Here is a 26,870-nt window from a genome sequence, read left to right as displayed (position 1 = left end):
TGTGTGTGTGTGTGTGTGTGTGTGTGTGTGTGTGTGTGTCAGTGTCAGTGTCAGTGTCAGCAGCAGTGTTTATGGGTGTAGCATGTGTGTGTAGAGCTGCTGTGTTGTGTGTGTAGAGGTGTTGTGAGTGTATAGGAGGTGCTGTGTTGTGTGTGTGTGTGTGTGGTGTGCTTTTTACAAGGGGCTACCGAGTATGACAACATCTTTATTTACAACCGCAGAGTACAACCACTTTTTCACTTTTCACTGACACTTATAATTCCACTTTCTTTTTTAAGGAAATTGGAGATAGATCCTCTCTACGTTTCTAAGCATTAATGTTGCATCAATCTCTCTGCATTTTCTATTTTCTGTTTAAGTTAGGAGCACAACACGACTTTTTTAAGCCACTTTGACCTGTGGTTGGTACAGCCGCCCGGTCACAGTTAGCGACGATACAGCTGGAGGGAGGCGTGAAGGGGCTTTGCCTGTGCAAAGTTTTCTTCAGCACATACTGCAGTCAGAGGAAATGAAACCTCTCTCAAGTCTCACCTCACCATGTTTACAAGGTCACTTAAAAAATAATGGGTCATTTTTGTGAAAATATATATATCTCCTAGATAACCAGAGAAATGCGTTCCTGGACCCTCTGGCAGCAAAGGGGTTAAGCATATTTTTTTATGACATCAAAGCCATTTGACTCCTAAAATACACAGTAAATTTGTCCAAGGTCACAGTGTCAGAGCCAAGGTTAGTCCAAGGTACAGGGAATGGTAAATTGTCCACAGGACACCGAGAGACAGTGGCAGAGCTGGGATCAGTCTATCCCACAGGGATGTAATATGACTGTGCCTAAGGTCCCCAGATATTCCAGTGGCCAAGCCATGATCCGACCACAACATAGGGGAAGGGGGAGCAGTGATTCTGTCCAAGCACAGGGGTCTATCCAACGTACAGAGAAAAAGGTGATTGTGCCTCAGTTTACGGGGAGAGTCCATTACAAAACAAGTGTGATTCTGTTCCAGGTCACAGCAAATTGGTGGCAGAACTGGAGTTTGGCTGATACACAGGAGATGAGGAGCATAGCACAACTCTGTCTGAGGTCCCACGACAAGTCAGTGATAGAGCCAGGGTCAGGCTCGGACCTGTAGATGAGAAGGGTCCAATGCTGACCAGGGTCTCATAGTGAACCTGTGGTCAGCCAGAGGCATGGGAAATGATAGAGGGTAATATGAACTCTAGCCAATGTCCTGAAGTAAATCAGCAGCAGAGCAGTAGGCCAAGGCTGCAGATAGTGATGCTTCTTGCCTGAGGTTTGGTCAATGACATGGGACCATTAGCTGAAGTTATCGCTCACGGAGCAGGAAAAAGATTACCGCCTTGAAGAAGTGGCCACAGTTGCAGGCACTGGAGACCAACCAATGGGAGCGAAGGCCGGGTTCAGAAGTCACCACACACTTTGTGATATCCGTCTGTAAAGCAAAGAGCAAATCCATATTCCCATAATCCATAATTCACACAGTTCAGACCCCGCACAGTCCCCATCCTCCATGCTCATGATCTCCCTCATAATCCCCTCTTCCTCTCTCTCCTAACGCTTTCCTTGAGCTACAATTCCCCTGTGGGACTCCCTACCCACAGCATCATACTCGCCCCCACTATTAAATGCAAAGATGCCTTGAAAACCCACTGCGTGAATTTTTATTGGATGTATTGAATCCTGTGAGTATGTTGCTCTAGAAGTACATCATTCTGACAATGTACACAGCGCTGCATATGTAATGTTGGGATTCCTGCACTGAGAAGCTCACAATCTAATACAGTAGTTCTCCATACTCTCCCCGGGACACTCCACCCAGACCAGTTTTTAGAAACAAACAATGAATTACCAATCACGTTTGCACTTCTATTTTATATGAAAGTCTGATTAGCTAGTTATCCTTCAAACATGTCCATAGGAGACACCTGAGAGGGACTGATCTAATAGCTGATGTGTGAGGCACAGGGAGATAAAGTGATTTGCCCACGGTGAGTTAACACTGGTTTCATCCACTTTAACGCCTTCCTTTTTATTGGTGCCATTAAATGTTCCAAGCCGAATGTGCTGTAAGACTGTACATATTACCGCGCTCCTCCCTATAGAAGTTTGCTGCTGGTAAAAAGATCGGCCTTACATATAGAAAACAAAAAGAACGATTCCTGCGCTCCTACCAATTAGGCTAAAATAAAATAGTAATTTCATGAATAAGGGTTATTTCATTAAACCCTTTGGCCAAAGCTTATAAGTCTGCGGCCCCGTCAAAGCATAACCAAATGTGCAGGTACCTACATACTAAGTGGAAAATTGGTAGGGGCTCTGTCCTGAAGGAAGGAGACAGACACCTCCAAGGATCTGCTAGGTAAAGCAGGTGAGAAAAATAAACCTACCCCTATGACGTTTCATTGACCCTATATTATAATTAGTGCAGGTATAATACACCTTAGTGTCAGTCTGCACATCACCCTCCGTTGAAGAGTAGGTGAATGTATAAGGCTGGCAGAGAGAAATATGTGTAAGTTTTATTATATTCACACCAGGGAATTTGTGCACCCACAGTTTACCTCTATAGTAAGGTAACTATGATACTGACTTTGGACAACTTTTAATTGCACTACTCACAAAAGCATATGCTTTATTTAACCCCTTCAGGGCTTTCTCCCCAGCCCATGGGACAGTAATTACATATATTCAGTGTAGGTACCTGCACATTCGGTTATGCCTTGACGGGGCTGCAGGCTTATAACGCTTTGGCCAAGGGGTTTAACTAAATAACCCTTATTCATGAGACCACTATTTTATTTTAGCCTAATTGGTAGAAGCGAATTAAACATTCTTTTTGTTTTTCTAATGTGCTGTAAGGGAATGTGTGTGTGTGACAGGGAAGTGTGTGACTGCAATGTGTGGGCAGTTTGTGAAAGAAAAGTTCTATTCTGACCCTTGGAAATGGGGCTGTAAATGATCCCTGGATGACCTCCGCACAGTGAAAGGAGCCAAGTAATCTTGAGTTATCAGGCATGCTGCAGAAAGCCAGAGAGCTGGACTTGTTTTGGAATGAATTCTTGGCATTTATACTGCGTCAGCTGCACCCTAATCCGGATTAAGAGTTATTTGAATGTAGTGTCCCTTATTTTATACGCTGTGCAGCCGCCTTCCTCTTTCTTCAGCACATTTAAACTCCATTCATTTAAAAGAGGCTTACATCTTCCTAAGCAAGTGGAAGACAACATGACAGTACATGGGATAAGGGGGAATGTGAGCAGGCCACAGGGATCAGATCAGTACTAGTAGAGGGTGATAGGGCAGGTTGGAGGTGCAGTGACAGAGGAATAGCAGAGACTGATAGGGCAGGTTGGAGGTGCAGTGACAGGAATAGCAGAGGGTGATAGGGCAGGTTGGAGGTGCAGTGGCAGGAATAGGAGAGGGTGGTAGGGCAGGTTGGAGGTCTAGTGACAGAGGAATAGCAGAGGGTGATAGGGCAGGTTGGAGTCGCAGTGACAGGAATAGCAGAGAGTGATAGGGCAGGTTGGAGGTGCAGTGACAGGAATAGCAGAGGGTGATAGGGCAGGTTGGAGGTGTAGTGACAGAGGATTGGTTGCAGTCTCTGCCGGATGCAGTGGGACCTTCACAACCGCTCCTGCACTGGACACTCATCGGCCGCCCGCTTCGCCTAAAGGGTAAGTTAATTTAAGGGGTTTTAGCGGTTAGTATAGGGGTTTTAGGGTGAGGGGTTAAGGTTTTAAAGGTAGAGGATTAGGGTAAAGGGTTAAAGTTTTTATTGTAGGGGATTAGGGTAAGGGGTTAAAATCTTTCAGGGTAGGTGATTAGGGTAAGGGGTTTAGGGTAGGGGATTAGGGTAAGGGGTTGAGGGTAGGGGATTAGGGTAAGGGGTTGAGGGTAGGGGATAAGGGTAAGGGGTTTAGGGTAGGTGATTAGGGTAAGGGGTTAAAGTTTTTAGGGTAAGGGGTTTAGGGAAGGAGATTAGGGTAAAGGGGTAATGTTTTACGGGTAGGGGATTAAGGTAAAGGGTTAATGTTTTACGGGTAGGGGATTAGGGTAAAGGGTTAATGTTTTACAGGTAGGGGATTAGGGTAAGGGGTTAATGTTTTACGGGTAGGGGATTAGGGTAAGGGGTTTGGGTAAGGGATTAAGGTTTTTAGGGTAGGGGATTAGGGTAAGGGGTTAATGTTTTACGGGTAGGGGATAAGGGTAAAGGGTTAATGTTTTACGGGTAGGGGATTAGGGTAAAGGGTTAATGTTTTACGGGTAGGGGGTTTGGGTAAGGCATTAAGGTTTTTAGGGTAGGGGTTAATGTTTTACGGGTAAGGGATTAGGGTAAAGGGTTAATGTTTTAGGGTAGCGGGTAGCGTTAGGATTAGGGGTTGTGTAGGGGTTTTTAGGGTAAGGTTAAGGGTTTACCTTGGCGGAAAAGCGGGCGGCGGAGAGATGTCCCGGTGACAAGGTGAGTGGCGTTTAACGCCAACAGAGATTTGGTCGCGGCAAAATGGCCACAACCACATGTCCTAGAGCAGGATGGAGAGGATGTGTGTGTGTGTTTGGAACTGGAAATGGCAGAATCAAGGAGCAGTGACAGCTGTGTGTGTCGGGGAGAAGTCAATGCTGAAATAGGGGAGGATGCTGTTGGGAAGACTAGAGCAGTGTATGTGGGGTTAGTACTGGCAGAGAAGGGGAGATGGAAAGGCAGTGACGTGTGTGAGAGGAAGCAGTGACAGAGCAGTGTATGTGGGGTTAGTACTGGCAGAGAAGGGGAGATGGAAAGGTAGTGACGTGTGTGAGAGGGAGCAGTGACAGAGCTGTGTATGTGGGGTTAGTACTGGCAGAGAAGGGGAGATGGAAAGGTAGTGACGTGTGTGAGAGGGTGCAGTGACAGAGCTGTGTATGTGGGGGTTAGTACTGGCAGAGAAGGGGAGATGGAAAGGCAGTGACGTGTGTGAGAGGGAGCAGTGACAGAGCTGTGTATGTGGGGTTAGTACTGGCAGAGAATGGGAGATTGGAAAGGCAGTGACGTGTGTGAGAGGGAGCAGTGACAGAGCAGGGTATGTGGGGTTAGTACTGACAGAGAAGGGGAGATGTAAAGGCAGTGACGTGTGTGAGAGGGAGCAGTGACAGAGCTGTGTATGTGGGGTTAGTACTGGCAGAGAAGGGGAGATGGAAAGGCAGTGACGTGTGTGTGAGGGAGCAGTGACAGAGCAGTGTATGTGGGGTTAGTACTGGCAGAGAAGGGGAGATGGAAAGGCAGTGACGTGTGTGAGAGGGAGCAGTGTATGTGGGGGTTAGTACTGGCATAGAAGGGCAGATGGAAAGGCAGTGACGTGTGTGAGAGGGAGCAGTGACAGAGCAGTGTATGTGGGGGTTAGTACTGGCATAGAAGGGCAGATGGAAAGGCAGTGATGTGTGTGAGAGGGAGCAGTGACAGAGCAGTATATGTGGGGATAGTACTGGCATAGACGGGGAGATGGAAAGGCGGTGACGTGTGTGTGAGGGAGCAGTGACAGAGCAGTGTATGTGGGGTTAGTACTGACAGAGAAGGGGAGATGGAAAGGCAGTGACGTGTGTGAGGGTGCAGTGACAGAGCAGTGTATGTGGGGTTAGTACTGGCAGAGAAGGGGAGATGGAAAGGTAGTGACGTGCGTGTGAGGGAGCAGTGACAGAGCAGTGTATGTGGGGTTAGTACTGGCAGAGAAGGGGAGATGGAAAGGTAGTGACGTGTGTGAGAGGGAGCAGTGACAGAGCAGTGTATGTGGGGTTAGTACTGGCAGAGAAGGGGAGATGGAAAGGCAGTGACGTGCGTGTGAGGGAGCAGTGACAGAGCAGTGTATGTGGGGGTTAGTACTGACAGAGAAGGGGAGATGGAAAGGCAGTGACGTGTGTGAGGGAGCAGTGACAGAGCAGTGTATGTGGGGTTAGTACTGGCAGAGAAGGGGAGATGGAAAGGCAGTGACGTGCGTGTGAGGGAGCAGTGACAGAGCAGTGTATGTGGGGTTAGTACTGGCAGAGAAGGGGGGATAGAAAGGTAGTGACATGTGTGTGAGAGGGAGCAGTGACAGAGCAGTGTATGTGGGGTTAGTACTGGCATAGACGGGGAGATGGAAAGGCAGTGACGTGTGTGTGAGAGGGAGCAGTGACAGAGAAGTGTATGTGGGGTTGGTACTGGCAGAGAAGGGGAGATGGAAAGGTAGTGACGTGTGTATGAGAGGGAGCAGTGACAGAGCAGTGTATGTGGGGGTTAGTACTGGCAGAGAAGGGGAGATGGAAAGGCAGTGACGTGTGTGAGGGAGCAGTGACAGAGCACTGTATGTGGGGGTTAGTACTGGCAGAGAAGGGGAGATGGAAAGGCTGTGACGTGTGTGAGAGGGAGCAGTGACAGAGCAGTGTATGTGGGGTTAGTACTGGCAGAGAAGGGGAGATGGAAAGGTAGTGACGTGTGTGAGGGAGCAGTGACAGAGCAGTGTATGTGGGGTTAGTACTGGCAGAGAAGGGGAGATGGAAAGGTAGTGACGTGTGTGAGAGGGAGCAGTGACAGAGCAGTGTATGTGGGGTTAGTACTGTCAGAGAAGGGGAGATGGAAAGGTAGTGACGTGTGTGAGAGGGAGCAGTGACAGAGCAGTGTATGTGGGGTTAGTACTGGCAGAGAAGGGGAGATGGAAAGGCAGTGACGTGTGTGTGAGAGGGAGCAGTGACAGAGCAGTGTATGTGGGGTTAGTACTGGCATACAAGGGGAGATGGAAAGGCAGTGACGTGTGTGAGGGAGCAGTGACAGAGCAGTGTATGTGGGGTTAGTACTGGCATAGAATGGGAGATGGAAAGGTAGTGACGTGTGTGAGAGGGAGCAGTGACAGAGCAGTGTATGTGGGGGTTAGTACTGGCAGAGAAGGGGAGATGGAAAGGCAGTGACGTGTGTGTGAGGGAGCAGTGACAGAGCAGTGTATGTGGGGTTAGTACTGGCAGAGAAGGGGAGATGGAAAGGTAGTGACGTGTGTGTGAGAGGGAGCAGTGACAGAGCAGTGTATGTGGGGGTTAGTACTGACAGAGAAGGGGAGATGGAAAGGTAGTGACGTGTGTGAGAGGGAGCAGTGACAGAGCAGTGTATGTGGGGTTAGTACTGACAGAGAAGGGGAGATGGAAAGGCAGTGACGTGTGTGAGGGAGCAGTGACAGAGCAGTGTATGTGGGGTTAGTACTGGCAGAGAAGGGGAGATGGAAAGGCAGTGACGTGCGTGTGAGGGAGCAGTGACAGAGCAGTGTATGTGGGGTTAGTACTGGCAGAGAAGGGGGGATAGAAAGGCAGTGACGTGTGTGTGAGAGGGAGCAGTGACAGAGCAGTGTATGTGGGGTTAGTACTGGCATAGACGGGGAGATGGAAAGGCAGTGACGTGTGTGTGAGAGGGAGCAGTGACAGAGAAGTGTATGTGGGGTTGGTACTGGCATAGAAGGGGAGATGGAAAGGCAGTGACGTGTGTGAGAGGGAGCAGTGACAGAGCAGTGTATGTGGGGTTGGTACTGGCAGAGAAGGGGAGATGGAAAGGTAGTGACGTGTGTGTGAGAGGGAGCAGTGACAGAGCAGTGTATGTGGGGGTTAGTACTGGCAGAGAAGGGGAGATGGAAAGGTAGTGACGTGTGTGAGAGGGAGCAGTGACAGAGCAGTGTATGTGGGGTTAGTACTGACAGAGAAGGGGAGATGGAAACGTAGTGACGTGTGTGAGAGGGAGCAGTGACAGAGCAGTGTATGTGGGGTTAGTACTGGCATACAAGGGGAGATGGAAAGGCAGTGACGTGTGTGAGGGAGCAGTGACAGAGCAGTGTATGTGGGGTTAGTACTGGCATAGAAGGGGAGATGGAAAGGCAGTGACGTGTGTGTGTGAGGGAGCAGTGACAGAGCAGTGTATGTGGGGTTAGTACTGGCAGAGAAGGGGAGATGGAAAGGCAGTGACGTGTGTGAGAGGGAGCAGTGACAGAGCTGTGTATGTGGGGTTAGTACTGGCATACAAGGGGAGATGGAAAGGCAGTGACGTGTGTGAGGGAGCAGTGACAGAGCAGTGTATGTGGGGTTAGTACTGGCAGAGAAGGGGAGATGGAAAGGTAGTGACGTGTGTGAGAGGGAGCAGTGACAGAGCAGTGTATGTGGGGTTAGTACTGGCATACAAGGGGAGATGGAAAGGCAGTGATGTGTGTGAGAGGGAGCAGTGACAGAGCAGTGTATGTGGGGTTAGTACTGGCAGAGAAGGGGAGATGGAAAGGCAGTGACGTGTGTGTGAGGGAGCAGTGACAGAGCAGTGTATGTGGGGTTAGTACTGGCAGAGAAGGGGAGATGGAAAGGCAGTGACGTGTGTGAGAGGGAGCAGTGACAGAGCAGTGTATGTGGGGTTAGTACTGGCAGAAAAGGGGAGATGGAAAGGCAGTGACGTGTGTGAGAGGGAGCAGTGACAGAGCAGTGTATGTGGGGTTAGTACTGGCAGAGAAGGGGAGATAGAAAGGCAGTGACGTGTGTGTGAGGGAGCAGTGACAGAGCAGTGTATGTGGGGTTAGTACTGGCAGAAAAGGGGAGATGGAAAGGCAGTGACGTGTGTGAGAGGGAGCAGTGACAGAGCAGTGTATGTGGGGTTAGTACTGGCAGAGAAGGGGAGATGGAAAGGCAGTGACGTGTGTGTGAGGGAGCAGTGACAGAGCAGTGTATGTGGGGTTAGTACTGGCAGAAAAGGGGAGATGGAAAGGCAGTGACGTGTGTGAGAGGGAGCAGTGACAGAGCAGTGTATGTGGGGTTAGTACTGGCAGAGAAGGGGAGATGGAAAGGGAGTGACGTGTGTGAGAGGCTGAGAAATGCAGCAGTGGTAGAATAGAGTAACAGACGTGTGTGGGGGGGCAGGAGGAGAGTGGCATAGTGGGGGATTGGGAGAGTCAGCGATGGAATACAGTGGATGGTGTATGTCAGAGTGCAGTGACAGAGCTGTGTATGAGTGTATGAGGTAGTGGCAGGACTTGCATAGTAGATGAGGTTGAAAAAATACATACATCCAACAAGTTCAACCTATGCTAAATTTAGACGACAGACACCGATATTTGTATTTACAGTATGTTGATCCAGAGGAAGGCAGACATACAATCCCAGTACTGGATCAGTAGAGTTGATACAGTGATAGATGTGAGTAGGAGGGTCAGCACTGGAATAGCAGAGAGTGCTGTAGGGCAGGTTGGAAGTGCAGAAACAGAGGGTGCATCACGATTTAGGTGTAGGGATATACACTTCTTAAAACGTTCTGGAAGAAAATGGGTTCCTAGTAGGGTTTGCAGCTGCGTACAGATGCAGTTATTGAGCTGTATGTGTGGAAATGAGTTCTGACATAGCAGAGGGGCCATTCTGTGCTGAGTGTGAGTATGGAGAGGAGATCAACACTGAAATAGCAGAGTTCAATCTCAACCACCCCAGCGTACATCTGTGTTGCCCCAAAGGCAGACAGCCTGATGGGGCTCCCCAAGAGCTGCTCCCCTCTGCACAGGACCAGCATGCTAAGGGTTAACATGTGCTTGTACTTTGTGGAACGTCAACCCCACCCACTGGAATGTTAATGAGTCAAGAGGACACAAAGATCTTTTTGTTCACAGCTGCAGCAGATTCAATCTCAACCACCCCAGTGTACATCTGCCTTGCCCCAAAGGTGCGCAGACGAAGGGCAGCCAAAGGGTGTGAGCCGTTTGCTGCCGTTCGGTGATGTTAAAGCTGCTCTATTTCAATCTGAAACTCATAAGCCCTTTATCCCCTGTACCCAATTTTCCAACTCTATCTGTGCATGAAATGTCTGTGAATTCACTGTATAACCCTGTTCTTTTAATGTAACCATGTATTTTTTATAACTCTGTGCCCAGGACATACTTGAAAACGAGAGGTAACTCTCAATGTATTACTTCCTGGCAAAACATTTTTATAACTAAATAAATAAATAGAGGGACATTGCAACACTGTATTGTTGTTCAGTAAATGAGTTATGGCTTAGGGAAGCTGCAGCTTACAATACCGGAGTAGCAGAGAGTGCAGAAGAGCCGGATGGAGGAACAATGGAAAAACCATGTGGCAGTACAGTATTTGGTGCAGTAGGTTAGTTAGTATTGAGGTGCCGTGAGCACTCTGTGTGTAGGTGGATCAGGGCTAGCAAAGCAGTGACGAGTATCGGGGCAGGACTAAGTTACAGTAACAAAAGTGTGCTTGATATATTGATGGGGGGGGGGGGTGTTGCAGGCAGGGCTGAAGTGCAGCAAGGACTTTGGAGACCGCAGCATTTTCACAGCAGAGAGAGCTGTGCAGGGAGATCCGAGCTGGAGGAGTAGTGGGTGTAGCAGGGCAGTACTGAGCTGCAGGAAGAGTAATGAGTAGGTCAGTGCTGGAATAGTAGAGGACACAGCAGACAAGACTGAGGAGCTGTGGGGACGGGAATAGGGTGTGCTGAATACGGTGCTTACCCATCCTCCTCTCCTCTTCAGCCAAGTGACCAGAGTCTTGCGGACAAACTCCCCCAGACAGTCCACGATCATCAGAACAAGTGCGGGCTGCGACTGCTTCACGCAGTCCACTGCTAGACCGGCTGCCACTGCATATAATGACACCACCTTCCCCCACGTGATACCTGCAGAGGCGGACGAGAGGGGGCCCACCAAACTATTAACATCTATAAACCCCAAACTAGTAGCCCGTTTGCTGCAATGTAAAGTGGTGGGAAGGTGGGAACCACTGACAGGGGGCAATGGGAACGCAGTGGTGATGAGGGAGGCAGAAAGGAGACAGACTTCCACAGAGCAAACGAAGCAAACAAGTATCCGGTGAGAGATTACAGCTGAGATATACAGTGTACATCCTCAGGGGACATGCTCTAAAGTGCGTTAGTGCCAGTCACGGGCACTAACGCACGGAAACTGCCCTTAACGTGGTCAGCATAAAGGCACTTTAGAGCATAACCCCAAACCTTGTAGTTAATACCAAACGTAATGAGATGCCAGAAGAGGAAAGAGAGAAGCAGAGGTTGGTCCAGGAGATATGTGTATGGCCGGCCTTACCTTTGACAGGGCCCCTCCTCCTGCAGCGTCATGACATCACTGCGTAACGATGTTGCATTATCACGGCACCGTGTCGCCATGACGTCAAAGCGTAGCAACGCGCGTTGTCATGGCAACGTAACGCTGCAGAAGGAAGGCCGCTCCGCATAAGGTAAGGCCGTCGTGTCAAAACAAATGCATTTAATCCGTTGGGTGCGCTTATAGTAGGAGCGACACGACGGCGCGGTCGCGATCGTTGGAAGTCAATTGAATATGATTTTTTCAGCGATGTCAGCGTGACGTCAGCGTTGCTGTCGCCGGCACTATAAGCACGACCTAGGAGTACACCCAGCTATATACATATACACACACACCTCCCCCCCTCCCCGCTCCCTCCGCTACACACAGCTCCCCCAGGTACAGGCACACCCTCACCCCCCATCCCTACCTTAGGGTGAGCAGCGATGTGGTCCTGCGCCGGTTCAGGGACTCCCCAGCTCCCTGCTCTCCTGCCGGGCGGAATTTGTATCCCGGCGCCGGCAGGAGGAAGAGGAGGGAGCCCTGGGCCCCCCGAAGGTGCAGGGCCCAAGGCAACCACCTTACCCCTAGGCCAGCCCTGTCAGACTGTATATGTACTGTAGACACATATACATACACACACACTTTCAGCTCAGCTCCCTCGTTTTCATCACAAGCGCCTTACACACAACATACTATTAATGGGAGAACCATCTAAAAAGCAAAATCCCTCCTTTTATTGCATGTGTTGGCACTATAATAATATATTTCCCTGAGCACGGCAGGGTTCACACGTCACAGTCCGGTGCATATAATATTTCTCAGCACAATCTAATTGTTGGATGCCTGGAGCGCAGAGGGATAAAAGCCTGGATTTGCTATGCAGTGCTGTCCAACAAGAACCCTTCCAGCCCATTGGCTTGAATAGGCCGTAAACTCGTGTGGATTAGCACTACATGGGTTACAGTGACTTTCACAAAGTCACATGTGGCAGACGCTGGGATTCAAACCGGCTTTGACAGCTTTAACATTTTTGACCTTATTAAATCCATGAAATGGATATGAACACCCCCCCCCCTCCCCCTCCCAACCAATGTGGGACATAGAAAACGTGGCAGGACATAGTCTGACTGACTGTAGCTCAGGGGTGGCCAACTCCAGTCCTCAAGCGCCACCAATGGGTCAGGTTTTCAGGATATCCCTGCTTCAGCACAGGTGGCTTAACCAGTGGCTCAGTCAAAGACAGCACCACCTGTGCTGAAGCAGGGATATCCTGAAAACATGACCTGTTGGCAGCTCTTGAGGACTGAAGTTGGCCGCCCCTGCTGTTTGATAGGGCCCCAGTCCCAGTTTGGTATTGCAGTTTGCCGGCCTGTCTGTACGCTATAGTAGTAAGCGATTAACCTGGATTTCTTGGCACAGGTGACTTGGGGGAGGTTTGCAGTTATGCCAGCGTAATGGCGGGGAGAACCTCGATGAACAGATGCTGTGTAAAGCCAGGCCCAAGTGATGATCCACTCAGTAGGGTGCAACGCTGACGTCCCCTGAACGTCACGAGGGCCGGCACGTTCTGGTAACGTGGTGCGGTTATTGCCAGGGGGAGAGATCGCATTCCCTGCTCCGCGGCCCCACTTCTGCACGAGGCACTGCGGGGGGGCTGCCGGTCATCCGGGAGCAAGAGGGTTAATCCCGTCAGTGTCAGAGATTGCTAGACCCTCGGTTACTGCAGGGGTTACAATGCCGACCCTTCAGAGGACGTGGTGCCCATAGCTCAGTATGAGTGTTTAAAAGCTTGTGACCCCGTTACATTGTCTGCTACCTGCTGTGAATATCTCGGCTGCCACAGCCAGGAAGGCGTCAGATAGAACGGTCTCAGAGGCCAGCGAGATGTTCAGCTGCCTGGCGATGTTCCTGTACACAGCCGGTCTCATGTACTCCAGCTCATCCCCTGCAATGCAACAACGTGGGGAAAGCAGTTAGAACATCCCGCTACTGTTCCCTACAGGGGAACAGGTGCACTGTGCAGGCTAGGATATTTGGTCACGGCCGTTTCGCTGCGACCAAATGATTGCCGTCGTTTATTCGCTGCTCAAAAAAACAACCTTTTGTATATAATTTAACAATCTCACTTTCTTTTCCTTATTTATTTACTTATCTAACCATTCTAAAGGCAAAGACGGCTTCCTTTGTTTCTCTGCAAATTAATTACACATTACATTTCTTAGGGGCCTCTGAATTGGGGTGTGTGAGGGGGGGGATAGTCAATCAAGTGTTTTCTTTAACTTTATCCCCACGCTGTCCTAAACAAAGAACCACGAAAGATAAGTTGAGGGGAAGAGAGAGGGCTCTTCCTGTGCTAATTCTTGCTGAACACATAGTGATACAATGGAGCAGCCTGGGGACATTAAACGCCTCCCAAATCTCAGCTCACCATGTTTACAGAATAACGCTAAGAAATGATTCAGAAATACTTATATTTGTCAGATTATGGGGGGAAAATGGCAGGAATCCCTTAAACATGTCACTGCCCGGGAGGACCTACTTATTACAGAGATATTATGATTCTCTGAGATCATTTACTAATTTACATCAAGGAAACATTTTAGCACCAACAACATCCATGTTGGCGTGCGATGGGTCGGCGCTTGCATGTTTAAATAGCTACAGTATGTAATGTTGAGCCCAATGCATGCAGGCGGTATACTCCTTGTATATTTATTTTGTATTTACCTACCCCTGAAGTGGACACCAATCCCATTTTCGTTTCTGATCCCCCCCGTTTTTTACTTTTGTAATTACACCAACAAAAGGACGTTTCAATGAATCATGTCATTGCCATCGGTACACTTTGGTTCCAAGGACCAGAGCCACCTAAGGATGCTGAGGATGCTGAGGATGCTGAGGATGCTGAGGATGCCAATTCATATGAGTAAGAGTAAACGCGTGCCAAACCTTATTTAGCCCCCTCTAGTGGATCTGAGCCTAAATGGGAATTTAGTGTTTGGATTTTAACCCTTTAGCTGCAATTTCTTTAATAAGAGCGGAAGTCTACACAGCATAATGGCATTGGGCCATTTCTCTCCCTCCTTCCCCTTCCCACGTCTCTCTCTCTCTCTCTCTCTCTCTCTCTCTCTCACCCTTTGTCTACAGCTCTCTCTTAGTTAAATATTATGCACTACAAGGGCAGTCAAGTGGTTAGAGAATGTGGTATCTGTAGATAATGGCACTACAGTTACAAGCAGTCGCAAAGAGACACTCGGTGTGACACCTTGCAGTCGCTGCTTCAGTTCTGCCACGACAATGTGTGTGGCCCCTTGTGTCACTGCCTGCGCCTTGGTCTTAACTCTGCTGCAGACTTTAGGTGTAATTCAGTGGTTCCCTCGGTTAAGGGGCCCACAAGGCTTACAAAGGGAGCTCAGAGAGAGGAGGGACATGTGTGAGGGCAGATGCAGAAAGTGACAAAGACGGGAGGGCATGAAGTGGCACAAAGAGGGACACGGTGGGTCATTGAGAGTGACAGAAAGAGGGTCACAAAGAGAAGGTCGTTTCCCTGCACCAATAACCCAATTCATATATTTCCCATTCTTTTAAATGGGACTCCAGGGGACCCAATTCCATAAATTCTTGGTTTGTGCCCCGAACACAGAATGCGGGTCAAATAGGGAAAATAATTGCTTTTGGGCAGGGCCAAGTCTTAAAAAGTTGGCAGTCACTCCCAAGGCCTCAGTCTAATGCCAGTTCTGCCTCGTCCTCTGCTTGACCTCTTGCAATCACTCCTGTGCCTCAGTCTGATCTTTACACACAACCACTTTCCACCCCAGAGGTGGCTGCATGCGACACACCCTGGTTACATCCTGAACACAGTTATCAGCATCCTGACAGCTAGCAGCAGAGAAACCACCTGTCACTCACTTCTCTTATCAGTACTGAGTCACATTAACACGTCCTCCGCAGAGCATCGTCTGTTGCAGCATCCATTTGTCTGCAGAATATACCTTATTAAGCCCTGCAGACAAGCAGACAATGTTACCCCTACAGGAGACCTGCAGAGCATTGCTCCATCAACACCTTGTCTACTGAAACCCTGCAGAGAATCTTCCATAAAAACAAGTCTTGCTGGACAGCACAACTCTATTAACCCTTTGAGTGTACCACTGCAGTTCCTCTACAGTAGCTGGATGGAGGCACTTCCATGCAATACCTATGGAAGTCTCCTAACCCAGAGGGGCTCAACGCCAGTCCTCAAAGCACACCAACATGTCAGGTTTTCAGGATATCCCAGCTTCAGCACATATGACACAATCAGAGGCTCGGTGGAAGACTGAGCCTCCGATTGAGCCACCTGTGCTGAATCTGGGACTGATTGAGCCACCTGTGCTGAAGCAGGAATATCCTGAAAACCTGACCTGTTGGTTACGTACTCCTGCCCTAACCTATGCAGCTTACTACTCACACAACATGTTCTACTTAATAGGTAACCCTGGTCTTACCTGACCCAAAACATGTAAGGTAGCTACTAAACAGATACAGTTGGTGGATATGCCTACTGTGCAATGGGCCCTCTTTTCTGGCCTAACCTGTATGTACCCCAGGCCAAAGTCAATTCTCTGTCCAACTCGTCTGATTCCTCATCAGCCTGCCATAGGACGCAAACAGATATACTTTTATGAGTCTAGGTTTTAAAGTTGCTTTCCCAAATTACAAGCAAAAAAAATAAATGCAACCACTTATCAATGGAATTGGCTTGTTTAGAAAAATTCACTCAACATTTTTTTTATTGGGTCCTGTCAAATTCTTATCAGATAAGTATAGCGCTAACGTCTAGGGTTACGAGGTGTCCAGTATTGAACTGGACAGCCCAGTATTTGGTTACTCTGTCCGGTAAAGAATGAGAGATAATACTGGACATGTATGTTGGTATTACCTCTCTGAACATGTATGTGTATACCGGTATTTCCTCTCTGTACATGTATGTGTATACTGGTATTACCTCTCTGGGTGTGTATGTGCATACCGGTATTACCTCTCTGGGTGTGTATGTGTATACCGGTATTGCCTCTCTGTACCTGTATGTGTATGCCTGTATTACCTCTCTGGGCGTGTATGTGTATACTGGTATTACCTCTCTGGGTGTGTATGTGCATACCGGTATTACCTCTCTGTACATGTATGTGTATGCCGGTATTACCTCTCTGGACATGTATGTCCAGAGAGTATACCGGTATTACCTCTCTGGGCGTGTATGTGTTTACCGGTATTACCTCTCTGGGCGTGTATGTGTATACCGGTATTACCTCTCTGGGTGTATATGTGTATACCGGTATTACCTCTCTGGGCGTGTATGTGCATACCGGTATTACCTCTCTGTACATGTATGTGTATGCCGGTATTACCTCTCTGGGTGTGTATGTACATACCGGTATTACCTCTCTGTACATGTATGTGTATGCCGGTATTACCTCTCTGGGTGTCTATGTGCATACCGTTATTACCTCTCTGTACATGTATGTGTATGCCGGTATTACTTCTCTGGGTGTGTATGTGTATAGCGGTATTATCTCTCTGGGAGTGTATATGTATACTGGTATTACCTCTCTGGGCGTGTGTGTGTATACCGGTATTACCTCTCTGGGCGTGTGTGTGTATACCGGTATTACCTCTCTGGGCGTGTATGTGTATACCGGTATTACCTCTCTGGGTGTGTATGTGTATACCGGTATTACCCCTCTGGGTGTGTATGTGTATACCGGTATTACCTCTCTGGGCGTGTATGTGGATACCAGTATTACCTCTCTGGGCGTTTATGTGTATACCGGTATTACCTCTGTGGGCGTGTATGTGTATACCGGTATTACCTCTCTGGGCGTGTATGTGTATACCGGTATTACCTCTCTGGGCGTGTATGTGTATACCGGTATTACCTCTCTGGGAGTGTATGTGTATACCGGTATTACCTCTCTGGGTGTGTATGTGTATACCGGTATTACCTCTCTGGGCGTGTATGTGTATACCGGTATTACCCCTCTGGGTGTGTATGTGTATACCGGTATTACCTCTCTGGGCGTGTATGTGCATACCGGTATTACCTCTCTGGGTGTGTATGTGTATACCGGTATTACCTCTCTGGGTGTGTATGTGTATACCAGTATTACCTCTCAGGGAGTGTATGTGTATACCGGTATTACCTCTCTGGGCGTGTATGTGTATACCGGTATTACCTCTCTGGGCGTGTATGTGTATACCGGTATTACCTCTCTGGGCGTGTATGTGTATACCGGTATTACCCCTCTGGGTGTGTATGTGTATACCGGTATTACCTCTCTGGGCGTGTATGTGCATACCGGTATTACCTCTCTGGGCGTGTATGTATATACTGGTATTACCTCTCTGTACATGTATGTGTATGCCGGTATTACCTCTCTGGGTGTGTATGTACATACCGGTATTACCTCTCTGTACATGTATATATGTATATCGGTATTACCTCTCTGGACTTGGTAACCACTTGTGGGATTTCCCCTGGGAAGGGATAGAGCAGGGCTGCTGCTGCTGTAGGGCTTTCAATGACGCAGATACTGGTGACATCAGGGATGCGACCGCAGTATTAGGCTGCGGTTTGTGCTGGCTCAGCTTCTAAGCGGGTCATCTTACAGCATTTTGTGCGCCTTGTGTCAGTTAAACTAAGTTTTGGGCCCCAGGAGATATCCACTAGAAATAGCCAGTACGAGAGGGTAACCGCTTGGAGGACAGTGCTCCGGTATCTCTGGATATACAGTTGCGATACACCAAGCTGTGACGGGTGATCACCAGATTTACAGTGATCATTCGCAGAGGTGGGGAACTAGCACATGAACACAGGTGCCGTTTGGCATATCCCCCTCCCCCCTCTCTCCCCTCCCCCCCATTTTGCTGGGTATTGTTTCCCACAGAGCTTTTGGATTCAACAACGCTATATGTGCATATGTAGTCTGACAATACATGGCACTTGAAAAGTTTATGGATTTTGGGAACCAATTTTAACTGTGTGAGGCTATATTTTGTGGTCAACATTTAGTACACTATTAATATGGTCTGATATGTGCTTCATTTATAGCTGATTATGTATCAAATAATATCACAGCATTTTTGGTACAAGACCATATAATATAGGGAATAGTGTGATCATAGGTGCACAAAGCCTGATTTCATGGGATATATATATATATATATTGTGACAGAAACCAGGGGATGGTAATAAATTCCATATATAGGGCTCCCTTGATACTGAACAGTTTCTGTCCTGTTTAGGCTGGAAGTGCAGCCTCATAATACATGCACTCCATCCCACAGTTTGGCAAGTCCTGGAACTGAGGGATGAGGGATCCAGACCAGAGTTTGTCTGCTGCCTGATTTCTGTCACCTGTCCTGCTAATTAGAAATCAGGTATTTAAGACTGATTTCCTGGTTCCTCTTCCCTCTCCCCCAAGAGCCTGGAGGCAGGAAGGCTGCTGGAAGCAGAGAGGGGAAAAGCCTCTCCCCAAACAGGTTAAATCATTCTGCTCTTTTTTGTCTAAAACGGCAAAGTTCCCTATTTTGTTGTTGGAAGTGGATAAGCCACTTCAACCCTGAGTCAGGGAAAACCTAAGTTAAGTTATTGCTCAGGTGAGCAGGTTTTGTTTGCTTGTGTTTCTGTTGTATGCACTGTGGCAGTCTCAGTGCCTGGGACTGAATAAACCAGGCATACCGTTTAAAGGAACAGCACGTGACGCCTCGTCATTTAACATACCCTAAAAGACCGTGTTCTAACAGTCCCGGACAGACGGCGGAGCCCCGGAGTAAGCCGTTTGTCACTATATATATATATATATATATATATATATATATATATATATATATATATATATATATATATATATATATAATTTGCATCGCCTTAAGGGCTATTTACCAATGCTTACACATACTAGTGATTTAATAGTCCATGTAAGTCTATTGTATTAATTAGATAAATGTACCTATTATTATTTACATATAATCTAACACACGAATTGTGTATATGACACTTGTTTCACTCTGTGTCTACAGTATGAGCAGGCATCTAGCACAGCATCTTTTAGGTTTTAATTATTTTGTTTGTCTCCTTTATATTCACAATAAAATGAATTAAAATTAGTGGAGATGCGTGCATGTGGTACAGAGATTCTTTCTCTTTATGTATGTATATGCTGGGTGGCTGGGCATCTTCCTCCATCCTGATTGGCTGCTGCTGTGTAATGCAGCCAATCAGGATGGAGGTGGCAGGAGCCTGGGGTTGGGGACAAAGAGCGGAGGAAAAGCATGAGCAGAGAGAGGTGAGACTGAGTCCTGTCTGCTGTGTGTCGTTGTTCTGTTTTGTCCGTGTGTGTGTTTTCTCTGGATGTCCTGTGGGGGTGATAATGATAGGGAGGGGTGAGAGAGGATTAAAGGGGTGGCGGGGGGGGTGAGAGGATGAAGGGAGGGGAAGTGAGGGAGGAGGAAGGGTAGGAGGGTGGAGCGGGGTAAGAGAGGCTGAAGGTAAGGGATGAGAGAGGATGAAGGGAAGGGGTGAGAGAGGGTGAAGGGAGGGGGTGAGAGGATGAAGGGAGGGGGTGAGAGAGGATGAAGGGAGGGGGGTGAGAGAGGATGAAGGGGTGAGAGAGGAGATGAGGAGTGGTGCAACAATCTTGGAATTTGTGGGAGGAGCAGTAAGATCAGTATTGCTCGCTATGTACAGTATGACTGCAGGTCAGTTATTTATAAATGATCAGACCATTACGTCATTTGTTCTAAATTTCACTCCAAGCATGCACCAATTTGCACTATTTCATATTCTATTTCCTAAAAAAAATCCTTGGGAGGGTGCTCCCTCCCACTCCCCCCCAAGACTTCTCCCCAGATTTTTTACGAAACAGAATATAAATTGGTGCAAATTGGTGAATACTTGGTGTGAAATGTAGAAAAATTTAAGTAAGTTAGATCATTTATAAATAACATTCTTCCCCACCAGCGATTCTCGCGCGCGTCGCACCTGTCACCATTGTGTCCAGTATTGTTGGACAAGCCACCTAGCAACCCTATGCTACACGTTTTGCCAACTTTTAACAAACAAAGAAAAAAGTGATCATTGACATTTTAGAGGTTATTCATTAAACTGCGATAGTGGATATCCTGGCACTATTATTCAGAAACGCCCATTGACTTCAATGTTTTAATATAACTTTCATTAACATTTTGAAAGGCCCAAAGCCTGGAGTAGAGTGTTCCAATGGCAACCTCTGCTGTTTATTTCCACGTTTCACCCCACCAAGCTGTTTTCCATGCAGACTTCCATTAGGCGTATCAGCGAACCTGTCTTACCCTGAGCTCCCCTGATGAGGTTCTTTCTAGTCTACTCATGTCATTAAGTGAGAGGGACTTAGCAGGCAAATTAACTCGGGGTTGGGGTTATTTTTCTAGGAATACAACACTGTTTAAAACTTAGTGAGCGCACAAAAAAAAATAGAGATGGCGAAACAGACACTTGTCTTAATAGAGATAAGACATATTTAAACCAGTGGTCAGTGATTAAAGACACTGACTCTGATAACAACTGCACTGAGTTTGAATCAGGGGAACCTGCTTCAATTCCCGGTGTCATCTCCTTGTGACCTTGGGCTGGTCACTTTATCTCCCTGTGCCTCAGGCACCAAAAACATAGATTGTAAACTCTACTGTGACGGGAAAGTGTCTCTAAAAACCCTATTTGCTGCGTACCGCGAGCTATACTGTAATTGTGAAGCACTTTGAGTCTCAATGGGAGAAAAGCGCTATATGAAATAAAGTTATGAAGTTATTATTAATTACAAAATAAACATGCAAGAATAATTGCACTTCTAAAGAGGGTGTGTAGCCTCTTAAACAGAAACCTACAAAATGTGTGTAGCCCACCCTGTTGGCTACTAACCCAGTCTCAGGAAGGCGGCAGACACGTCAGCCATTCTCCCCCCTGCCGTGGATGAGTTCCCCTGCTCCGGTTTGCTCCATCCCAGGCCGGCTCGCTGAAGCCGTGCGTGGATAAAGTCTCTGCACAGCGCCTTCCCTTGTGAAACCAGCTCCTTATCGGTGGGGGATCTGTCAAAGGCCTCAAGAACTTCTGCAGCAAAGACAGACGAGCGGCGTAGCATCTCCATCCGGAGAGAGTGGAGGTCCGGCAGTTTAGCTACTCCAAGAGATCCCCATCCGCAGCCAGAGAGAGAACTGTGTGTGCTGACAGCGGTTGGATTATATAGCAAGGGAGATGAAGGCACAGAATCCCAAGCGCAGAGGAATTTATTATCTCCGCACTAAACCGGTACTGCAACCTAAACAGAAGGAAAACAGGACCGCTTAGGACCTTACATGGATCTCCAGTAAATGAATATGCTTTACTGTATAGCAATACTGAGTATATCTGTCACCTGTAGCGCAAATAAAAAATACCACTTGTGAGTACATTTGCATGTCTTCAGACAAGTCTGCCCCCCAGTCCTTCACCATTATCGCTTAGCATACAGTGCTACCAGGGACAGGGCCGCCGACAGGGGGGACAGCCGGGACTGCTGTCCTGGGCCCGGCCAGGCAAGTGGCCCGGCCTTCCTGCTGGCAACCCTACAGTTCTGTCTGTGCAAGCAAGATGGGCCCTCCCCTTTTCGTTGGCCCTCCCATCTATCCCTCCCTCCTGCAGGACTAAAGGGCCCTCCCCTTTACTCAGCACTGCCCCTCTGTCCTACTTTCCCCAGGCCTCCGCGGGCCTGGAGTGCCCTTCTGTGCATCGGCTATGCTGCTCCAGGTAAGATCACATACCCCAGGCCTCCCTTATACCACCCTGCCAGGCCTACCCCCCAAGGTGTGTGTGTCTTATTGTGTGTATTTGGGGATGGTGGCTTATTGTGTGTGTGTGTGAGTGTATTTGGGGAGAGGGGGCTTATTGTTTGTCTGTATTTGGGGAGGGGGCTTATATTGTGTATTTGGGGAGGGGGGCTTATATTGTGTATTTGGGGAGGGGGGCTTATATTGTGTATTTGGGGAGGGGGGCTTATATTGTGTGTGTGTGTGTGTGTGTGTGTGTATTTGGGGAGGGGGCTTATAGTGTGTTTGTGTATTTGGGGAGGAGGGATTAGTGTGTGTGTGAGTGTGTGTGCGCATTTGGGGAGGGGGATAATCTTGTGTTTGTGTGTATTTAGGGATGGGGGCTTATATTGTGTGTGTGTGTGTGTGTGTGTGTATATTTGGAAAGGGGGGCTTAGTGTGTGTGTGTGTATTTGGGAAGCGGGGGTTATTGAGTGGGGGGAGAAATACATGGGGGGGAGAAACAGTGTGAGAGGGGGTGTAAAGGAGGGGGAAGTAAACGATGATGGTGAGTGTGAGTGGGGGGGTGTTAAGAGAGTGAGGAAGTGTGTGAGAAGGGGGGAGTGGGTTCCCGCAGGGCCGCCGACACGTCGGTGGGGCCCAGCTGAAAAGTTTAGCCCTGGGCAAGCTATCTGTGGCACTGGCCTGGGATTCTGGGTAATGACATGCAAATGAGCACACAGTGTCACCTTTTGCTTCTTGTCCATTTTAATATAGACCCCTATAAATCTGAGCATATGAGATAATGGGGAAATTAGGGTTGAAGAGCTGTCTGAGAGATGCAAGTGCCCACAATAGGGCATTTTTCATTTGCTGTACTCTGTACGTTGGAGGGTTTTTGTCACTTGTTTTACTCACCGTAACTTATTTTTGGTCTGGTTATCGCCTGTACGTAAACTCTGTAGATCGATACTTATTCCAAACCCTCAAATATCTTCCCAAGTAAATACATATATAATGTAAAGTAGCATGAACAAATACATACTTATTGATCTCACCATAATAAATATACAATAGAGTTTATCATTCCAGAACCAACACTTCCAACATTTTTTTGAAATGTGCTGTTAAACTTAGTACTGCTTTAGTCTGCGGCATATTCATTTTAAGGGTGAGGATTATTCTCAAACATGAAATGCCCTTCAGAAAAAAAAATAACATTTGGTCATTTGAATACCCATAATCCTTCCCTAACAGTTGCTAAATCTCTCTGCAATGCAGACGGAAAATCATCCCATTACCCCAGTCACCCTGTTTTCTTCCGCATGTAGCACAGGGGCGGCCAACTCCAGTCCTCAAGGGCTACCAACAGGTCAGGTTTTAAGGATGTCCCTGCTTCAGCACAGGTGGCTCAATTAGTGGCTCAGTCGTTGACTGAACCAGTGATTGAGCCACCTGTGCTGAAGCAGGGATATCCCTAATGCCTGGCCTGTTGGTGGCCCTTGAGGACTGGAGCTGGCCGCCCCTGATGTTGTGGATAGTGGCAGAGTGAGGCACAGGCAGAGTGAGGCACTGGCAGAGAAGACGCATCAAGAACACATGAAGGGAGTATATTTACTTTTGTACGTTGATGATTTTAGTTCCTTCCTGCGGTGTCAGTGGGCGCTGATTCCTTGCGATCTTCTCCAGTACATGATACACTATTATTATTAAGTGAAACATTATGCTAAGCAAAGCTATTTTGGGATTGTCGGTGTTCTGGAAAAGTTCTCACAGTTGTGTTTATTTAAAAACTGTCAGCGCTGCTCTCGTTGTCTAGTTTCTGTTAGTTTGTGTTTTTGTCTATACAGCTTTCTCTCTTTATTTATTTTCCTTTCTTGCGGATCTGCTCAGCTGTATTTCAAAGGCACCTTCCTTTCGCCACAAGAATTTAGCCTCATTCACAGCATGTATGTATTAGGCATCCCTGTCTCTCTCTGTCTTGTATCTATATTCATGGTTAATTCTGTATCTCTCACTGACGTTCTAGGAGAGTATGTTACTGTAGCACGCTTGTGTCGGCGGCTGTGCGCTGTGTGGGGCACTCATGACTTAGAGTTGATCTGTAAACAGCTGAAATCCTTCTGTGACTTTGAAGGAAAAACAGTGCGCAGTGCTACTTATTATAGGCCAGAGGGGTTTGAGGAATTCTGAATTTCATTTAGTACGTGATCCTTTTATACGCATCTAATGTGTATATCATGTCCGCTTTCGCTAAACATTGCTTAGATTTCATATAATACAGCCCATATCGTACAGCAAAGCATGGGAAATGATCTCCAGTGGAATAGACTTCAGCTAGAGAGCACATATTGTGATATGTTTAGCGGTTTCCCCAGTGCGGTGAAACAAACTGGAAAGGAGACCGAAAACTCTGCATTTCAAAACCTTTGTTAGATTTCACGGAGAACAATAACATTCAGATAACATCGTTTTTATGATGAGTTCATAATGTGTGTGTGTGTGTGTGTGTGTGTGTGTGTATATATATATATATATATATATATATATATGTATATATATGTATATGTATAGGAGAGATGTATATATAGACAGAGAGAGAGATAACAAAAATGTTATATATAACAAATATGTGTCTATCATCTATGTATCTATCCACCCATCCATCTGTCTATCCACCTATCTACAGGTCTTTTTATATCCAGCTCACTACTCACCAGCAGCTGCTTCAGGTATTCTTCACAGGTCAACGATGTGTCACTGTCTCGTGTCGTGTTTGTCAATGTCGTGATATACAAAAGAAGGGAAACGTGTGCGTCTCGCTGTCCCCCTCTCGGTTTCCCCCGGTCTCTCCCGCTGTGGCTGCCAGCTCCTGTGACAGACCTTGTTTCTCTGTAGTTCTGCGCTTGGTCTGGCAGCAGCAAGTATAACCAGAAGCTGTGAGACAGACGGGAGGGGGTGGAGATGGGAGGGAGCTGGCTAACTTTATCCTTCTAAGGAAAATAGCAAGAAGGCAATGGAGGCGGGAACGACAAGCTACTTTAAAAGCACATTTTTTTCCCATTGATGTTGCCTTTTTATGCGGTCTGTAGAGGTGCTTTCCTTTTGGCCGCGGTGTCCAAGTTTACAGCTTACGAACGTAACGCTTAATAGCATCCGATTGCCATTCTTTACTTTGAGAGAGCTCTTCTTTCCCTTCCCAAAGGGGTTGTGATTTCCCCAATCCCATACTCCGTTCAGGCGACAGAAGCATTTGCAATAGTAAGTGTCGCTGAGGTAACAAGCAGCTCTCCCCGGAGCCCAGTGCGGGGTAGAGGTTGCCAAGCTAGAGATAAAAAAAACAAAAAAACAACAACATTATTTTTAACCCTTTGGTTGCCGGAGGGGCTGCGGTACCGCCGGCAAATCGCGATCATGTGACCGCTCCTCCGGGCGATCACGCGATGGCGGCGGCACTTAGTCCTCCGCTGAGATCTCCCCCTGCGTTTCAGATCGTGTTGGAATAAACCAGCCCAAAGAAGGGCATGATGTAGCCCAGGGGTGGCGAACGCCAGTCATCAGGGGCCACCAACAGGTCAGGTTTTAAGGAAATCCCTGCTTCGGGTGGTTAAATCAGTCCCTGCTTCAGCACAGGTGGCTTAATCAGTCCCTGCTTCAGCACAGGTGGCTTAATCAGTCCCTGCTTCAGCACAGGTGGCTTAATCAGTCCCTGCTTCAGCACAGGTGGCTTAATCAGTCCCTACTTCAGCACAGGTGGCTCAATCAGTCTCTGCTTCAGCACAGGTGGTTCAGTCAGTCCCTGCTTCAGCACAGGTGGCTTACTCAGTCCTTGCTTTACCACAGGTGGCTTAATCAGTCCCTGCTTCAGCACAGGTGGCTCAATCAGTTCCTTCTTTAGCACAGGTGGCTCAATCCGTCCCTGCTTTGACAGCCTCTGATTGAGCCACCTGTGCTGAAGCTGGGATACCCTGCAAACCTGACCTGTTGGTGGGAGGACTGGAGTTGGCCAGCCCTGACGTAGCCCCTATGTCACATGGAGTGCCAGCCCCTGTGATAACATGGCTACGTCCTGGGACACCCAAAGGGTAAGCACCGGTGGGGAAATGTGTCATCTCATGCCAGGTTTGTGGAGGGCTTGCTGACTTAACTCGTTGCAGGCCTTGCTTGCCAGCGGGGCCTGCAGCACATGGTGTAAATCATTTCTCACCGTGCTATAAAACGGAGCGTGCGCTTTCACTGGAGCTTTTTCCCTGTGCTCATTTCTCACCGTGCTATAAAACGGAGCGTGCGCTTTCCCTGGAGCTTTTTCCCTGTGCACTGATTTCTCACCGTGCTATAAAACGGAGCGTGCGCTTTCCCTGGAGCTTTTTCCCTGTGCTCATTTCTCACCGTGCTATAAAACGGAGCGTGCGCTTTCCCTGGAGCTTTTTCCCTGTGCACTGATTTCTCACCGTGCTATAAAACGGAGCGTGCGCTTTCCCTGGAGCTTTTTCCCTGTGCTCATTTCTCACCGTGCAATAAAACGGAGCGTGCGCTTTCCCTGGAGCTTTTTCCCTGTGCTCATTTCTCACCGTGCTATAAAACGGAGCGGGCGCTTTCACTGGAGCTTTTTCCCTGTGCACTGATTTCAAAACGATATTTTATTTTATTACTAAAAATACAGTATATACAGCAGCACAGAACTTCATTTCAATGGCTGCTCCCACAAAAAGACGGGGGAGCCCAATGCTACATCCAATTGACAAAACATATAAAGTAATAAGTATAAAGTTTGAATACTTCAATAATAATAATAAATACTTGGTTATTTAGTTAAACCCTTTGGCCAAAGCGTCATAAGCCTGCATACCAACGTCAAGGTATAACCAAATTAATGCAGGTCCTAACACACAGGGGACTGTGAACCCTTCCTTTTACCTCTGTATGAGGGGAAGCAACCACAGTGCGTCTTGTCCATTCAGCAAAATGCTAGACCCTCCCAAGTTAAAAAG

At 47.8% G+C, this 26,870-nt stretch overlaps 1 protein-coding gene and 1 long non-coding RNA gene across 3 annotated transcripts in view; one reads left to right on the top strand and one right to left on the bottom strand.

Annotated features, from left to right (window-relative positions):
• Positions 1-26,870, top strand: part of LOC142465562 (uncharacterized) — an 86,971-nt gene that overhangs the window by 6,407 nt on the left and 53,694 nt on the right. The window lies entirely within an intron of this gene.
• On the bottom strand, positions 193-25,100 carry BOK (BCL2 family apoptosis regulator BOK). Its single transcript, XM_075569561.1, has 5 exons — positions 24,597-25,100; positions 21,017-21,413; positions 12,896-13,024; positions 10,489-10,652; positions 193-1,451 (listed from the first exon to the last, which is right to left on the bottom strand). The coding sequence occupies exons 2-5, from the start codon at positions 21,240-21,242 to the stop codon at positions 1,326-1,328; spliced, it is 645 nt and encodes a 214-aa protein (XP_075425676.1). The 5' UTR covers positions 21,243-21,413; positions 24,597-25,100; the 3' UTR covers positions 193-1,325.

The sequence above is a fragment of the Ascaphus truei genome, chromosome 14 (genome assembly GCF_040206685.1).
Source record: "Ascaphus truei isolate aAscTru1 chromosome 14, aAscTru1.hap1, whole genome shotgun sequence".
In the NCBI taxonomy this organism is placed as follows: domain Eukaryota; kingdom Metazoa; phylum Chordata; class Amphibia; order Anura; family Ascaphidae; genus Ascaphus; species Ascaphus truei.
This window is presented reverse-complemented; position numbering and strand designations above follow the sequence as displayed.

Bases quoted from the DNA above. Each gene is read 5' to 3' on its own strand.
- BOK (XM_075569561.1), bottom strand. From the start codon at position 21,242: ATGGAGATGCTACGCCGCTCGTCTGTCTTTGCTGCAGAAGTTCTTGAG. The intron at 10,653-12,895 runs GTAGCAGACAAT...CCGCCTCTGCAG, and splicing joins AGCCGAGATATTCACAGCAG to GTATCACGTGGGGGAAGGTG. The intron at 1,452-10,488 runs GTAAGCACCGTA...TTTGCTTTACAG, and splicing joins TGAAGAGGAGAGGAGGATGG to ACGGATATCACAAAGTGTGT.